This window comes from Xenopus tropicalis, chromosome 2 (genome assembly GCF_000004195.4).
Source record: "Xenopus tropicalis strain Nigerian chromosome 2, UCB_Xtro_10.0, whole genome shotgun sequence".
Classification (NCBI taxonomy): Eukaryota; Metazoa; Chordata; class Amphibia; order Anura; family Pipidae; genus Xenopus; species Xenopus tropicalis.
In genome coordinates, this window is record NC_030678.2 from 112,806,718 (window position 1) to 112,825,750 (window position 19,033).

Here is a 19,033-nt window from a genome sequence, read left to right on the forward strand (position 1 = left end):
TTTATCAAAAAGGTCTATGTAAATACAGCCATAAGCACTCACAGAAACACTGCACTGAGTTCTCTTTCAAAAGAAACAGGATTTCTTGTCTGTTTTTTTTTTCCTCTGCCAGAGACATACAGCTCTCTCTTCTCTCCCCTCTCCTGCCCCCCCCTCAAGAATGCTAAGCGTCCCCCTTAGGAATGTGTGATCTGAGCCAATCAGCAGGAAGTTTCTTCATGGCGCTTTCTATACAGAGCTCAGCATTTTTTTCCATGAGGTTTCTGATCATCTGAACGGGAGAAATATGGGAAGACTTAAGGGCACTATTGAGAGAACTGAAGGTATGCCTGCAGCTTGAGATTAACTCTTTATTAGCCTTTCCTTCTCCTTTAACACTATAAACATTAGCAATTTGATTGATGATATCATGAACCTATCTTACCATAAATGGATAAAAAATAATAAATACAGAAGAACCTAGAAGGGCAGAAGGCCCCAGGAAAAGTGCTGTATACACCAGACCCATGATCCCAATCACAGGACCTGCAGCCAACATACAGCCAATCGATGCTGCTTCAAATAGCCGCTGACCATCACTGGAGCACATGTTAAGAAGCTAAGAGAAACAAAAAATAAGCAAATTACACATTTCTTAAGATACAGCACTTACTATATCAGTGTGGCAGAATAAATATAAAACTGATAATTATGTCTCATTTTACTCACAGATACATGCTCACTTTTAGGAAGTCATTATGATATTTCATAAGATTTCATACAATGGGACAACAGAAGGATAAAGAATAATTATTCTTATTGGTCATTTGTGGTAATTTACTTTACTGTGCATGATTGCATGAATGCTATCGGGGAAAGCACAGAGAATCTCTGGGGCACTGTAAAATGACAGTGGTGCAGCACTCAAGGAATAGTACCCTGGGCCAGACAGGAGTCCTGGTTCGGGTTCTAGGATTAGAGGTTATAATCATTGGGAGGTGCGGAGGTGTTAGGAACTATAGTTGTTTTTTAAGTCTCTGACTCGAGAATCCTGAATGAATGTGTAATTTAGAGCCACCAGCATTTGAGAACAATATTATTAATATATATTGATAGAAAAAAATACAGACACTAACAATGAGGACAATAACAAAAAACAAAACCACATGAAATGTTATGAAACCTGACCATCTTAAATAATACATATAGGTACAGAAAAAGTTCCTCAAAGAAATATACTACAGAAAAAGAGACGCAAGTATAGCAACAGACAAATCCACACAAGGTAGTGGAGTAGAAGCTAGACACTAGATACATCAAATGTTAGAAAATCAACAGATAGACCCATACCTCCCAACATCTGAATTATCAAATGAAGGGCAAGTAACGCCTATATTCTGCTTGACCATGCACAGTTATGGCTGGACATTCTGATCTTCAAATTCTTTGGTCACTTTCCATGAAGCTTCACCCCTTTTTTTGGATCTGCAATGTGGGACTGTACCGCAAAAACTGGGACCATTGAGCAATTTATCAGTATATACTGTATTCCTTTTAATGATTAGCATTTCGATTCTGCCTCTTTCCAGCCAGCAACTAAAAATGCTATCTGATTGTCAGCAACCAAAACAATAACATTTATTGTTATACTTATTTTTGTGTTGCTCATGTTTTAATTCAACCTACCCCTTCCATTCTGACTTTCTAATTGCTGCCTGGTTATTACGTTTAATCCCTATTAAATGCAGGAAAAAGCAGATAATATAAAATACAAATAATAAAATATTGCTGCCTTAAAAGTTAATTTTAAGGTGAATTACCACTTGTCATGGAACGAACCAGACACAGATATATAATAAAGTTAAGTAACAGGTAACAACAGGAAATCACAACTATATTCAAAAAACCTAATAACAGTGAAAGCACAGTAAGTACTTTAATATGCTTTTCATTCCTTAAAAAAATGCCCTAAAACTTTGGTGATTTTGCTATGCATAGAATGAAAAGGCATGTTTTGAAGTAAATTTAAGTGCATATATATGCACTCACTGGACCAGTATTCCTGTTTATGTGATTAAAAAGTTGAAGTGATTTCAAAGTGTTTTATTCAAATCACAAGACATCTGATGTCTTAAATTCTTAAATAAATTATGCATTGGATTAATCAGATGCATTGTAATATTTAATAAATCACTTTAATTGCTTGAAAAGAAATGCTGGTACATGCCAATATTTTATATATACAATAAAAAAGATGACTATACAAACTTTTACCTCACCAGTCCGAATGTCATTTGATTGTTTAAGTTTCAGCATCTTTTTAAACGCCAATGCTAGAACAGCACCCTTTAGTCGAACTCCTGTTCTGTAGTTCATAGCCCAATGTAAAGCAAAAGACCAAGAACGAACAAGTTCTGCTGCAAATATGCCAGATGCTAGAATCAACCCATAACGCAGATCATGTTTTAAAGTATTTGCATATTCTAGTAAGGCCCGAATAAAAATAGCCTGCAAATAAGAGAAGAAAACATTATACCTTAAATGACGTCTACATATAATTAACTATGTCCTATGTAATGATAAGTAAATAATATGATATATAAATATTCTGCAAAAAATTAGCTGCTCAAAATTGTCTTTCATTATGCAGAAAAAGTTTTGGGGTGAGATCTCCTTTTAGGCCAATGTCTGACAGAGAGATTATTCAGTCGCAATAAATCTCTGACTGCAGGAGACTAATTTCTCTGAAATGCCTTTCCACCGGCGAAAAAATGTGAATAACTGATGAAAAAGTATACGCATTACTTTGCTTTTCCCAATTCGCATGGTTTTCTCCTGCAGGCAACTCTGCGCAACTTTAGAAAACCCCTATACCTTTCCACAAGCAATTCACTTTGTTGCCAGTGAAAAGAAATTCCAGAGAGATTATTCGCCTGCGGTAGCAGAGATTTATCGCGGCTAAATTATCGCTCTATCGGGCCTTAGCCGACATGACACTATAAGCTATGTAATTAACTTGGGAGTCTATTATAAGGTATGTGTTGCCTTTGGGGGCAACTGTCAGTAGGCTATGTATGCACCAAATAAATCCAGAGAGAGATGTGCTAGAAAATAAAATCAAGAAAAATCAACAGTCAATATTTTTTTGCAGGCCACAAGAGTTTAAATTATCTTTGGTGACACATTTATTACAGATGCATCATGCAATGTTCAACTGGTAAATATAATATGAAAAAACACTAAGGCAGACAAAACATTAACTCACAGGGCCAATAAAGCTTGCCGTCATTGTGATAATCAGAGACAAAAAAGCCAGTAAAGATCTTGTTCGACAGAAGCGCCACAACACTAGACTTAGTGAAGCTTTCCTTTTCCCATGGTTCTGTAGTTCTTCTTCCCAGAGAGACTGCAATCTGTTATGTAGGGATTACATATGCAAGAATAGATAATATTATAGCTGTTAGTATTTCATCTTCCAAAAATGTTTTGTACACTCTCATTAAACTGAGAATGAAATAAGGGAGCTGAAGATTCATGCCTCCAAGTTCCCTTAGGCAATAAATATGGATAATAAAAATGCACTGGTATAAGTAATTCCTGACCACAGTCTACCAGAACCCAGAACTTTATTTAATGGGAAGTAAAATATGTAAAGTACTTTGTGGGGTTACAGTTTTATTCTATTGTTGCTTTTTATTACTTATCTATTTATTCAGGCCCTATCCTGTTCATATCCCAGTCTCTCATTCAGACAACTGCCTGTCGCTAGTGTAAATTAGACCTTAGTAATCAGAGTAATACTGAAAATCCAAACTGAAGAGCTGCTGAACAATAAGCTAAATAATGAAAAAATACAAAAATATAAAATGAAGACCAATTGCAAATTGTATCAGAACATCACTGTATACATCACAATTTACACCTCAGTTAACATTCTGTTATAAAGATCTGCTTTTTTAAATTATAACAAAATAGCGTTTAGTAGAGATAATGAGATCTGCATACTTAGTTACACTACTATTTTTGTTTTGGTAGACTGATTTATTATACTCTTATCTCCCTACCCTAAATTCCTCTTGTGAGTCATACACCACACCTTCTGTATACATGTATACATAATTACTTGGGCGCAAATTTACTAAAACCCTTTTTTTTTAATTTAAAAATTCAAACAAACTCATTTATATGAATATCTGACATTTCCTAAGAAACTCTGTGCAAGAAGAACTCCGTGTGAGAAAAAGTCTGAAAAAAGTCGGTAAAGTGCATCTTTTTAAAGGGGACCTGTCACCCTGAGAAATAATTTGAAATTCTTTTCTATTGTGTTTGTTAAGCAAAATAAACTTGACTTACACTATATAAGTAATATAAATCTTGTTTACTTCAGTCCTAGACTTACACAATCACATCAAATAGTCAGGTGCCATTTTGTGGACACTGTTATTAAGGCAAGCTTTGTATCACCCCAAAATCGTGTGTATGTGCCAGAATGGGGAACCAGATGCCCAGGCCCATGCACTGGCTACACAATTAGATGGTTAGGAGGGAGGGGGAAAGTGAGTGCTGAATTGAAAGTTAAAGTACTTGTCTGCCCCGCCTCTATGCCTAAGGCATAAAGGCAGGGCAGGCAATATATGATTGACAACTGGGATTTTTAATTACTTTTATAATGGGTTTGGATGTGTTAATATAAAAATTAATTTGGGTTTCTTGTTTAATTTGAAAAGGACTTTTATTATAGAGCTTTTTATGTCTGGGTGACAGGTCCACTTTAAAATTGTTGCACCAAAAACATTACTTTTTCAAATTGTCACACAAAAAAGAGCATAAAAAAATCTAAAAACTTTGAAGGAAACGAAGGATCCTCCAAGGAAGGGAAAGGACCTCTACTATTGACTTCTACATGATCTTGTTTTGACCCTTAGTAAATCTTCAAAAATTTGCAACTTTTTCAAGTTTTGACACAAAAAAATAGAGTGTTATAAATGGCCTCCTTGTTTACCTATCAATAAAACAATAGATCCTGTGGCAGACTCTTTGGAACCCCATGCAACTCCAGACACTAGACAAATAAATGGAAATCTGTATACACTGGTAATGCTGATTAAAACTAGCCATATATGTCCAGCTTTGGTCAGGGGTTTGGCTGATTTCAACTATACTGTAGTTTGTAGGCTTTTGGCAGAAAGCCCACAATACTTAACAAGCAACACCTGCCCTTAGTTACAATTATAACTAATAAGCTCTTGGCGGAACTGAGACTTGCAGCTTAAAGGGCAAATTCACCCTTTTTAGCAAAACTGTACTAACTCATGAAACAAGACCCCAACCCCCCCCCAGACATGTGTTTAAACTTTAAATAACCTGCCAAATTTTGTAAAAATGGGAGTGGTATTTAGGAGGTGGGGTCATAAAAATGTGCGTGGTTAAAAAAATGTTGCCACGCTACACGCAGCATTTCTTTTTCTCCCTCTTTACATTTTTCAAATGTTGGGAGATAAGCTAACCTTAGATTGGTCAGAGTACTGCTTTTACCTTTGGCAGTTTGTTTCAGATGACTCGTGAAAAGGCAAACTCCAGAGATCATTCATTTGAAGTTCAGAGAGCTTGTATGCCTTCCTGGCAAGTGGCGTAATCCAGTTCAGGGTCATAAAAGAAAACAGGCCGGCATTGTCAATTGGATGTTGATTTCTATGATGCAAAACAAATTTCCATCTTAGTCAGAATTGTCTTCCTGATGTAGTGTTTAACAGAAGCCCTTTATTGGATATGTTTATTGTTTGTTCATACTTATTGCTACATAGAACTGCTAACATTAGAGGGCACTTTGTATAGCAGGACAGATAGAACTTCTAATGAGACATGTGTCCCCTTTAACGGGGTTCAGTGCCAAAGTCAGTAGAGTCAAGAAATCTAGGCTGATTTATAGACTTTTACATATTCATGCTAACACTTCCAATTTTCTTATTTCAATTTATTTTTTTTTTAAATGTAAAGTCATACAGACTGTGACATGCTTCACCGATGAATTAAATATAGATCAAGTTAAGCTAACAACGTATATACTGTGGCAAGGTCACTATCAGGATACCTGAGAAAGTCCAGGACGGAGCTTATATATCTCCCAGATTCCTAAGAGCTCTGAAGGGGAAGTTCAACTATAGACAAACTGTTCATGTGTCTTTAATTTTATGTTCTTCTTAATATGGCATTGTATTCTGCCCCTCTCTATCAATAAATACATATATTCGTTTCAGGACATCATACGGGGTGTTAAAAAAACACAAAAAAAACTGTCGGATTATTTTGCCATCACTATCTTAGCTAAATAGTGAAATGTATGCCTGAATAAATGCAAATTGTTTAATTCTTGCACACTCTAGAGGGCACATTCATCAAAGTACGAGTCTGAATCCCGAAATGGGTAAAATTCGGATTAGATACAATAATTTCTGATGATCGCAAATATCACGAAAATGCTTACAAAACAATCGTATTAGTCACGATAATATTGTATTGGTGTTTCAAAAGTCACAACATTTTCATATTGACAGATCGTAAATGGCGGGAAAACCTTTCTGACTTTGATCCTTCTGTGCATGATTTTGGAAGCCTCCCATAGGACTCAATGGCACTCTGCAGCTCCAACCCGGCCCAAGGAAAGTCACGATTGAATAAATGAATCCGAAACTTTCGTACTCGGCGCTACAATATGATTTTGTTGCACAAATTTTGTGGAAAAAGTCACGCAAATGTACGAAAAAGTTGCAGAAAATAACCACAGTATTTCGGACCTGTCGTACTTTGATAAATCAGCCCCTAGGGGTTATATACTTTGAATCAGGGGAGAAGTGCAAGAGCACTAAGTGGCACAAGAGCTAATGCAGAGAATACTTCTGCCTCTCAGATCTGACTGTACTATGTACTTCGTGTCACATAAATAAACCCATCACAAAGTGCAGGTTGTTGCCAGATGTAGGCCAGCCCTGTCCTGTGTCTGAATGATGTACAAGTTAAGGGACTCATAGGGGCTCAAACAGGGCCTCTATCACTTTCCTCACTTTCCTTCCATCACAACACTTATTACACCTTTTTTAAAGTCATTGGTATTTTTATCTTTTTGTTCACTACCTGTATATTAAATCTAAGTCAACCTTTTATGCAGAAGGATAAATGCTTGTTAAAGGGGAATTATACTCCTGTTTTAAACATAAGCTTAAGTAATAGGCCTTGTGCTAAAGATAATTTATGTTATTGTTTTAAAGCTTTACATTTTTTCAGTTCTCAGATTGTACACCAAAAATAAAGTTTTTTTCCAACTACTTTTATTTTTTTAATTTTCAACTTTTATGTTCCTTTCTCTGGTGTTTCACTCTGGCAGCTAAGTAATTCACATACTGATTTTAATTTGCTCCATTAGTTAAATAATTTCTCAGCAGCATCTGTGGAATGTTAGCAACTAATGTATTCAGATGTATCCAGTGTACCTGTAATGAAACTCTTAGGGCTCTTGCACACAGTATTTATGTGTCTCCCTGTAGTGGGCAAGTACACTGTACATATGCAAGTGCCGAATGCAAGTGATCCAGAAGAATGGGCTGTGTTTTTTCCTGTGTTCTCTTGTGGTGTAATGCAATAAGGATCTACAGCACTTGGATACAGGAAGAAACACCTGTATGCAAGAGCTTTTAGGGCTCTGGCACACGGGGGAGATTAGTCGCCCGCGATTAACTCCCTGTTCGCGGGCGACTAATTCCCCGGAGTTGCCTACCCCTGCCATCCCACCGGCGAACATGTAAGTCGCCGGCGGGATGGCAGACGCGGCGGGGCGATTTCCGGAAATCGCCGAAAAGACCTCCGAGTCTTTTCGGCGATTTGTGCGAAATCGCCGCCGCATGTGCCATCCCGCGGCGACTTACATGTTCGCCGTGGATGTAGGGGTAGGAACTCGGGGAGATTCAGGTCGCCCGCGAACAGGGAGTTTAATCGCGGGCGGGATAATCTCCCCCGTGTGCCAGAGCCCTGAACGAGCTAAAGATAAGAAATGTATCAACTAATGTATCAAAATTAGACAGGTTACAGCATCGTTACCCAACCTCCCAAAACTGCTCCAGGATACATGAAAAGTGGACTGAGGGCTTACATATTTTGGCCAAAGATGTGGACTAAACACCTCATTTTTTGTAAAATTATTTTAAAGGCAACTAAGCGCTGGCAACTTTCTTTATCTGGTATATTTAATGGCTTTTTATCGTTTATAGCAGCTTGTCAACTCAGCATTGTGGTGGGACGAGCGCTGGCACAATGATGGGTCTAGCAGCTGCTCAACACTACAGCTGGTTAGACCGGAGCGCTGGCGATTTCTTTCTGTGTTTTGGTGTACAAATTGTAGCCAAATTTTGCTTCTAGCTGCTATGTAGCCTTTAAACCAATGAATCACTTTCATGTGTGTGTTAATGAGCTGGGGCTTAAAAGCTCCCTGCTTTCCCACTAGAGCCTTTTTGAGCTAAAGGTAGGTGCAATAGGTCTTAATACTCAGTCACATTGCTTTCTGGGGGACTTTATTTTAATTGCATCACAGACTTGCATGTAGGACTCACGTACAGTGAGGGGCCTTGACGTGGCACGTGAGCTTACATATTTTGGCTAAAGTGTGGTACTAACACCTCATTTTTTGTAAAAATTATTTTTAAAGGCAAACTAAGCGCTGGCAAACTTTCTTTCTCTTTATACATGAAAAGGTGAAAAATCACATTGTAACTTCAATATTATAAAAACAGTCAAAACTAAGCAAACGAACGTATTTAAAAAGGTTTTGTTTCTGGTGTACTATCTGAAAAATACTGAAAAATAAGGTAAGGTAAACAAACCTTTTAATTAACTATCTTTATTATTTCTTGCATTGAAAAAGAAATGTAAGCCAATTTTTAACTCCCTTTTCTACTTTCTATTTTGCCGAATCACTGTTTGAAGAGTAGCACAAATTATCAGTCCTCAGAAAAGCCCTATCTGTAATTAGCTGCTTCTTATCTTAAAGCTCCATTTGCACACATAACCCTCATTTATGGAGGGGGGGGCAGGGGGCGGGATTCAGAATAATTTTCCATGAGTGTTTAATAATATAAGAATATATTTTTCTTAATTAAAGAAAGAAATAATGTATAATCACTAGAGGGTACGAAAATGTTAAGCACCCCCTGTATGTGCATGTTTTTTACTTTACTGTTTACATATGAACTGGCCCGGAGCCAAAGAAATGAATTAAAATATAAAAGAAGATGGCAAAGTGATGCTTTCACAGATATACTCTGGGCCAGTGAAGTTTTCAGTGTACAGGAGTTCCAGCTCAGGGTACTAGGAAACCAAATATAATAGGAAGGGGTGGTTACAATTTGATTATACCTTTTCCTTCTCTAAGAAGAGAATAGGCAGAATACATTTTCCGCACAACCCTGTTTGCTTTGCTCAAGTTGAGTAAAGGTGTATACTGCCCCTTCATTTGAGGGCTTACCAGAGACCTATAAAAGAGACAAATGATGTCTTTATTCCAAGTTAATGCCCTTTTTAATGCAAGATAGTATTTTTTTCTGTATCTATTTTAGCTTTCATGACACTACCTAGAGTTTCACAACTTGTTATCCAAAAAAAACAAATCCTTAAATCCTTCTAAATTAAGGATGCCCCCAACTCACTGTATATACATTTAGGGGCACATTTACTAAAATTCTAACATTTCTCATTTTTGTATTGTTAAAAATGTGAAAAAAACTCATTTCCACAAATGTTTGCCATTTGCTTAAATGTGTGAACTGAAAAAGTCTGTGTGGGAAGGATCCTCTAGGAATGGGGAGGGACATCTGCCATTTACTTCGATGTGATCTTGGCAGGTTTTAGCGAATTGTCTGATTTTTAGCCATTTTGATGCATATTAAATCTCAAAAAAAATTCTGACCGTTTGTAAATGGCCCCCTAAACCTTGCAAGTTAAACCTCACTGTCACTATGCTGACCATTTCTGCAGTTTCGTCAAATCACTCTACATCTACAAAGTGAAAGCATCTTGCAAGGAACATACAATTTGCACAATTTATTATCAACAGCAAAAATAGAGACATTACTTACTATGTCCACCTCATGGTCATTAACAAACAAGTTAAAAAGGAAAGGACTAAGGAGAGACCTTTGCAGTACTCAACCAATAACACAGGTCCAGTGGTCCTTTAGCCAGCTCTCTATCCAAGTACAAATATAATGTTCTATTCAATAATCCTTAATTTCAGCCTTCTGTGTGGTGCTGTATCAAATGCTTTAGCAAAGTCTAAGTATATCGCATCCACTACTACCCCAGAGTGTAGGTTTCTGCTCAACTCCTCACAGAAGGCAATTACCTTAGTCTGGCAAGATCTATTAAGTATAAAAACACATTGCATGAGCGGACTCATAGAAATGTGATGCAATGTATTCAAGTATCTTGTACCTTATTACCCCTTCTGAATGCTTACCTACCACTTATGCCAAACAGGCCTATAGGGAACCATACCCCTTTCAAAATAGTGGCACTACATTAACTCTAAGGCAGGTCTTAAGGACAGGGCTGACCCCTATAATCTCAAAGGAGATTTAGTATTATTAGTTATTATCAGATCCAAAAGAGCATCTTTTCTAGTAGGTTCCTGAACTAATTGAAATCAAATGTTGTCATTTAGCATATTTACAAACCTGATACAAATCTAGTGTCCAAAAAAAACTCTGTTGATAAAAGAGATTAAGACTAATATAACCAGCAAATTTTTAGAATATATGCAGTGAAGTAGAAAAACCCCATGATTCATAATTATTTGCAAAACTTTACACACCATTTCATACCATTTACCACAATTCAACTTTGATTTGGAATGCTTTTTTCATTCTGCACAAGACAAGAAGGCATCAGTTAACAGACTTCATTATATCCAATGGTGACAGCACCCGCTGCAATGCAATGATTTACTGAACACAGATGGAATACTTTTTGTTGCACTTCATCTGTGTTTGGTGGTTCAGTGCAGTGCAATGGGTGCTGTCACCACAGGATAGAATGGAGTCTTTATATTCATTCATTTCCATGCAGCGCAATGGCAAAAAAGCCACTGCATTTGCTTATGGCAATCTCTACCCATACAGCATGAAAAACAGCAACCAAAGGATTCACCTAAGCATGCAGGGCAAAGGGCGGCATGTAATTTAGAAAATGGGTTGGCAAACAATGCATATAATATAACTAAGACTTTTTCAACGAAAACCATTTTGACATGCTGTATTATATTTACCTGTGAGTGGCACGAAAAGGTTTCAACAGTTGTAGGCTTTGGTGGTACCTACTAGCAACCATCTTCCCAAGGAAGTCCATGTTGTCCCTGAGGCTGTGCAGTAGTCAATTCCCTGGACTAAGGGGTCTGGGCTTGATTCTTGTGATGAGTTCTTGAGCAGGTCACTTAATCCAAGTTATTGTAAACTGGAGCACATTATGACCAAAAAGTTCTGTGCAAAACCAGTAGTGCTATGTAAACATATATAAATATTTATGTGTAAATTAAGTAGTGAAGACAACATTAGGAGAGTACAATTTCTAAATCTCGCCACATGACTTGCATGTTGGTTTGCAATGACTTAGCAGCTTTTTGATAGGGCAGGTAACCAAATAGGACACCTGGCTTGTTGCCAATGTACCTAGAGTTTAAACCTAATATACGGGGCAAAGTTCTGGTGTGATGTTCTGGTGGCATGCCACAAAATTTTACTGCTGATCTTCACAATACAATACATTTAGATGCACTTCTGCCATTAATAAAGAGTGTTCAGCGATAAGTACATAATACTTATAGTAATTGTCTAATTACAATAGTCTGATTATAAGGCAACCTGTTGGTGTTTCTTCACTTGCAATGGTTCCGATTTACAGAAGTAGGACCTAGCAAATGTGGATAATTAGCCTTGTTGCTTTTATCCTGGTACATGGCATTGCTAAAAAAAGAGAATCCATAACTTTGCTATTGCAAACCAAAGATCAAGCTATATAGCCCCGACGGAGTGTGACAGACACGGGCAATCCATACCGCCTGTCCCAAAACATCATACTGACCCGAACACTGACTGCCAGCTTGCTAAAGCATTCAAGGACACTCTGGCCTGCAGCTCTGAAAGTAACATGGCAATGGGACCGAGACGAGAAAAGTGCTAGCCCTCCGTGACAGGAGAAGGTATCCCCACGGGACAACTTTCAGGACCAGCAAGTTAAAAAAAAAAGTTTTCGCCGGCTCCCAGCGCCGTAAGGCCCTCCCCCTGTCACTCCTGGCCACGCCCACTGCTCTGCCCACCCCGCGGTCACCTCTAGTAGCAGGCTATATATAAACTGGCTAAACCCCCACAGCTGCTGCTATTAGAAATTACGCACTATCTTGTATCGACTACGTGACTGAATGAAAACTACATTATGTTGTCATGACATGATGACAGAAACAGACTATTTAGGTTTTTATTTCCGTGGAACTCTGATAGCATTTTCTGTCTGTGTGGGGGAGGGAGAGGTGCCCATAGTTGTGCATCAACAACATAGGTCGGAAAGATAGTTTTCTTTAAATGTGATTTTGCATAATTTACAAATATAGAGATCGACAGGGCAATTTGATTAAAAAGGTGGGATTTTTACCCATTCCACACAGACATGTTCCTGCTGCTTGTGTAAAAGCTAGAACGCTCTTCACTGGGACATAGCCAAGAAAACGCCAGCAGCTATGCCCCTGTTTTCTCAGATCCACAACTTCCCACCACCACTGCTTTCACCATAAATCCAACTCCCACGTTAATCACTGGCTCCCCTCCTCACTTTCTCTATTGCCAGGTCTACAACTTTTCTGGAATTGTGTCCCTCCCAGCCGCTCCATAGCCACCTGCCTAACCCCATTTCTGGCCTTGGTACATACATACTGTTGGAATAAGGTCCCTATCCCAAAGGGCTGACAATTTATAAGGAGATAAGTGGAGATGAACAGAACAAACAAGAGGGTGGGAACAAGCGCACAAATCAGGGGTGTTTTACAGCAAAGGCTTGTAAAATTTTTCAACTAGAAAGTGATTCTTAAGAAGAGGCATTCCTAAGGAGACAGAGCATTCCAGAGATGTGGGGCAATTTTCAGATCTTCCGATGGGCCACCTTCTCACTTGCATACCCAGACCCTAGCGGTGCGATTGGTGAGGGTGGTTTTATTTAAAGCTATAGAGGAACCAGACCCTGTGGTGAATCCTCTGCAACCCAGGGGGTGGGCTTCTTCTACAGTTGCCCAACTGAGACTTGCCCAACGGATATACATTGTAGGCAAATGTAGGCTTTACATGTCCTTTAAAATGCTTTTTTGTCAACATTAATGTATATCACCAGTGTGATATTATATAGTAGCCTGAAACTTTGGCTACTATGTGCTGTGCATATTTTCCCACCAATGATGCCAGTGGGAAGCCAAATTCAGAAGATTAGTTGCCAGAAGTAGAGCAAATTTACCATGTTTGCCATCACCCAAAATGAGACCAAATTTCCAGTTACAAAAATACTCAGAAATGTTGCTCTTAAAGTTACCAGTGGTTCCCACCTTGCTTGTGTTAAGAGGAGCTGTCAGACATTTAAACTACTGAATCAGCCAAATCCATTCCACAAGAAGGGGTGGTGGCAGATTTAATTTGCAGTTTTAGTCTGATAGCATCAGAAAATGGTATTTTAAAAACTGACTCCCAAAGTGTCTTGCTCACACATGCATTCAGGTCAGGTCAGGTGAGAATAAACCATGCATGGGCATAAATTACCACCTTTAAGCTGTGTCTTCCATACCAAGATCAGATGTTTGTAACCTTTAGTATGCTATTTTATCTCAGTGACTCAGGCAGCATAGGTGGATTGTAAACAGTACAGGGCAAGGACACTGTAATATACTGCTTACAATATTAGTTCAAATGAATAATTTATTTAAAAAAAATGTATAAAATATGAGCCTATATTAAAATTGTATAGAATATAGTGGTGTAAATATAGAGGAAGCAGACCACGCCTGGGGGACAGGGGGCCCGGACTGCAGGGTTTGGTTCCTCTATAGGTCTAAGAATTCCCCCTACCCTAGCAGCTTCCTTACCTACTCAGTGTAAGCAACCGGGGAGTGGTTGACACTGCCGGCTGGTGAAGGGAGAGCCAGTTACATGTGTGCTGGGCAGGCACATCATTGTTAGAACTGCACATATGAACAAAAGTGATAAATAATTCCTTGCAAATCTGACTATAATGATTTTGATAATATATTACGGTAACTCTACTAGTGAATACTGGTGTTTTAGTAATGTGTAAATGTTATTAGAGAAAAAATTTCTATTACAATTAACCCATTTTATAAGAATACAAGTTTTGCATATATTTTATTAGTGCTACATTGGAGATTCATATTTCATATATTACTATAATTAAAAAGTTTAGTCTAATGTCAACACTAGCATACATGGTTTCCACCCCAAAAATACTTACTAGTACTTACTTGTGCCTCGAGATCAGTGCCAGGTAGTTTCCAAGAGGGTGAAAGGTAGTGTGGACAGTTTGAGATGTTTCTAGCAGAGAAACTGCCTGTGAGGCATTAGCCTTAGTTCTTCAGTTTACTGTGCTGCATTATTTTTACTTAAATTGTTAAAGCAGCCACATGAATCACAAAGTAGCAGTGTAATACATTTAAAGGGGAACTCCAGCTTCACACAGCACATAAACCCCTAATATATCTATCACTGTAATCTTTTTCTTTAAAAGGTATGAATAAATACCATCTTTCTGCATCTTTTGAAATCCTGGCAGGGTAGGAGGGAATTAAACACTGATGTTACAAATTGTAACAACTTCTCTACAGCTAACAGACAGCATGCAGGAACTACATAATCCAAAATGCAATGCACTGTGATGTTACTTTCCTTATTAACATCACGTGTGCAGCAGGGAATTGTGGGGTTTGTAGGATGCAGGCGGAAGGCAGGCTGAGGACAGTCGACTACTGTTACATTTTTTTTGAGTCTCGAAGTAGTCGGCCATATCAGCAGGAGAACAGGGGGGCCAGGCTTAGGTAACTGTTTCAAACCATATTATTACATTAAATCATGAAAAGGTTGAATATTTTCAATTGATGTATATTGCAAAATTGCTTAAAAAATTTGTTTACTTTTCAAAAGTTGAGTTTGGGTGGAGTTCCCCTTTAAATTAGTCTTTTAAATAAAGGGTAATAGACCCTAGTTATGCTTATACAACATTGGCTTTGTTTTGAACAAAATAGTCAAATATGTACCTGGAAATGTATTTGTCCATGAAAGCAGACTAGAGGTATAATTTCTAGACTCAACTGTAGCTTATACCTGAGCTCTGCAAAATGTGAGCATCCCATGCTAACTCAGTGAAGTTTGAGTAGGCTGCTTTCTCTTCCTTTATGATTATTAAAAGGCCAAATAGGAAGTGTAACTCGAGATTTGATACCAAAATAGTGAGTCCATAAGAGTCTCCTCAATCTGGTTGCTAGGGTCTTCTTTTCCCTAGCAACCAGGCAGTGGTTTGAATAAGAGACTGTAATAAGTATTGTAGAGGGACTGAATATGTAGATAAGTAATAAAAAGTAACAATAACAAAGTTGTGGCCTCACAGAGCAATAGATTTTGCCTGCTGGTGTCAGTGAAACCTGGAAAGAGGTTAAAAAAGGCAAATAATGCAAACACTATAAAGAACTAGAAAGGGAAGTTTGAGAACAAACTTCATGTTGTTTTGCAAAACTTCAAGTCACTGAATGAAATCTGATTGGCGGATGTTGGCTCCACCTAGTTTTTCTAACCTTGGACCACAGTTATATAGTAAAAACCACTGTGCAAAGTTTGGGGACCCCAGTTTTAATAGTGTCTGAATGGCAGCAATTTCAATTTCCCCACTGAAAGTCAATGAGTGATAGCTGATTGGCAGTTGGTTGGCCCACTTTCTCACCTGGAACTGCCGTTATACAGTGACTACTCTGCAAAGTTTAGGGACCCTAGGATTAATAGTTAAACAATGGCAGCTGTTTATATTTAAACCAATAAAAGTCAACAGGTGAACTGTGATTGGTGGTTGGTGGGTGTGTCACCCAGTGACAAACAGTGGGCATCCTGGCATAAATAGTGTGTGAATGACAGCATTTTAAATTTAAACCTATAAGATTCAATTGATGAAATCTGATTGGCTGTTAGTGGCCCAACGCACTTTTCCTATTTTTGAACTGCAGCCCCCCAGTGACCAACTCTGCAAAGTTTGGGGACTCAAGCGTGAAAATTGTGGGACTGACAGCATTTTACATTTCACCATTGAAAGTAAATAGGTTGAATAAATGAATGGCTTTGAACCGCAAATACCCAGTGTCTAAATTTGCAAAGTTTAACAACCCTGGAATTAATACATAAATAATGGCATCAGTTTAAATATAAACCAATGAAATTTAATGGGTTGAAATGGATTGGCTGTTGGTGGCACCACCCACTTTTCCTAACCTTTACCTTAGTCCCCCAGTAACCAACTGTGAAGCTTGTGAGAAAATTATTTCAAATTATTGTCACTCAGTGACTAACTCTGCAAAGCTTGGGAACCCTGGTGTAAATAGTATAAGAATGGCAGCATTTTAAATTTGTAAAATGGCTATAACATATTAAGCGTTAATGTAAAAGGTGAACCACCCCTTTAACATTTTTAGCACAATGTAAATGTATAAAACCCTATTTTTGCAGAAACTAGAAAACGTACTAGTACTAACTTGTTATGTGAGTGAGCTCTTATAAGGACGAGGGCCAAGCATAAAAAGATTGTCTTGCATGTCGAAACGGTATCATTTAATAAAATGCTTGCTTTATGTAGCTTTTATTCTTCTGTGTTTCTTGGCTATAAAAAAGTCAACATAGGTAGCCCAGACCAAAATGCACAATTGTATTTGGACAAAATTAAATGTAATGTTTGAAACAGAGATATATTCAAAATGTTTCAGGGTGGTTATCCAGGGAGATTACACTAATATGAAGCTTGAAAATATGGATACACTCTTATGTGTATATATTACTACACTTCTGAACCTTTGCACCCTTGTGAGCAAATGACATTTTCTTTCTGTAAATATTAAACTGAACCCTGTCCCTACCTACTCAGTTTACTAGAGTGATGAATATATGTGTGTCCCTCTTATTTTAACTGTTGTATTGGAAGGCCCAAATACAATCTAAAGGCGAGTAACAGCAAAACTTACAAATATTGCATTAAACTTTTTCATAGTAGAGAATTTACACTTAAGGGGCTATTATCTTCATTTACTATTGCACATAAGGCCCAAGGCACAACTGCATGTTTGATTGCTACTGTCAAACTAGAAGAGGTGATTCATGAAACTCAACTTCAAAAACACTGTTCTGAGTATAACACAAAAATAATGAATTTGTCATTTTAATTGCTTTTAAATATTTCTTAAAGGCTTGGTTATAAAGAAAATCTTTCCTTAAATATCAGGTCACATTCTACAGAGATAGCAATGCCAGGTAGTTGTTGCTGCTCCGCCAATAATAGAGTTGTCATACTTAAACTAATTTGTCTATTTTGCCACAGGTTCATATTATATGCCTCTAGTAATATGACTGAAGAAAAAAAATTGCAAAGTCTGTACATGCTGACACTGTTAAACCTAAGGAACAGGAAGTGCAAACCAGCACAGACTGATCTTATTGGCAGCGTACCTGCTAGATCACTCAATAACAAGACTTGGCAGGTTTTGTTTGATGGTAACACTAATTTCGAAGTACAAATAACATTGATCCTGTTCACACCCTCATCTCTGGAATGCACAATGTATTGTTAGAGATCGCATATGCTCTGTCCTTAAGGCAAGGTTAAAAAAATCACACTCATGAGTTTTATCCTTTTTATGTAGCTGAGTGGAAATAGGGCGATGGGTGGTTAGAAAATTAAAATAAAAAACAAAGTTAAATGAAACTTTGTTAGAGTGCTGAAGATTGCAATTTCATTTTTAGTTTTAGCCATTTTAAAGACATTATCCGTTTTATACTGATGAATTGGTATTACAGCTTGCTAGCTCTCTCTTTTAGAGATAATGAGCTAATAGCTAATAGGTCAATTGAATATGCAGGCCATGTCTAATAGCTTGGAAATGTAAAGCAGTGCTGACAAATGTAAGTGGGAGCTGTTCCCCCAGCACAGGATTGCTTTCTACCTTGATTCCCAGCAAAGCTGTGTTCTATACATTGGCAGGTGTCTATATAAAAAAATTTTTGCAATTTTTTGAAATCCTCCCTCTACCTCCCGTCTCCGAATTATTGGGATAAATAGAGCTGGGGGGATTCCCTTTAGCTGGGCAACTGGTGTGTGGGCAAAGATTTTCCTATGCATGCGCTGATTGTGTAGAGAAGGGGCAGTTGGGGTTCTCTGCCCAGTCACTAGCCTACTCTAAGTTCAGGAATAATATAGTACCCCTCCCATATATTATTACCAGTCCAGAGAGGGAAACGTAAAGGCAAGCTTAATTTAGCCTGCAAACAGAAACAGGGAGTTGCACTACTCCATGTGACACCTAACCACAAGTGGTTAGCTCTTGCCAAAGACATCTGCCTTAAGATGGATTCTAGGGTTAAATAGAGCCAAGTGAAGTGTAGATTATAGGTCGAGTCAAGGGAGTAAATAAACAGTTGATTATAGCAGTCAAATGTCAGGGTTATTTAGTTCTGGACCTCAGCAGAGTGATAAACGGTGTTAGTCACCCCAGGTGTACAGCACTAAGGGGTCTATTTATCACTGTGAAAAAAAATTGCAACCAAAATACACCACACATGGTAAAAATGCTGTATTTATCAAGTTGTGTATTGTACCTTGAAAATGCTTGCCCGTAGATTCTGAAGTGCTGCAAATGCAGCACTTGGGCAGCGTAAAATTAAACACACCTTGATGAATTTGCCATTTTTTTTTATACAGCTTTTTACATGTTTACATTTAA

The 19,033-nt window shown here is 37.9% G+C and overlaps 1 protein-coding gene across 3 annotated transcripts in view; it reads right to left on the reverse strand.

Annotated features, from left to right (window-relative positions):
* Window positions 1–12,269, reverse strand: part of abcc12 (ATP binding cassette subfamily C member 12) — a 47,920-nt gene extending 35,651 nt beyond the window's left edge. For 2 of the 3 annotated variants that reach the window (XM_031897016.1, XM_002937870.5), the window contains exons 1-6: window positions 12,100–12,269; window positions 11,288–11,517; window positions 5,515–5,670; window positions 3,245–3,392; window positions 2,254–2,487; window positions 425–598 (exon numbers count right to left, since the gene is read on the reverse strand). In XM_031897016.1, the coding sequence (XP_031752876.1) occupies window positions 425–598; window positions 2,254–2,487; window positions 3,245–3,392; window positions 5,515–5,670; window positions 11,288–11,367 (792 nt within the window). In that variant the 5' untranslated portion in view covers window positions 11,368–11,517; window positions 12,100–12,269. The remainder of the gene's footprint in view (window positions 1–424; window positions 599–2,253; window positions 2,488–3,244; window positions 3,393–5,514; window positions 5,671–11,287; window positions 11,518–12,099) is intronic. The other variant, XM_012957689.3, reaches the window with a different exon arrangement.
* Between the last annotated feature and the right edge of the window lie 6,764 nt (window positions 12,270–19,033).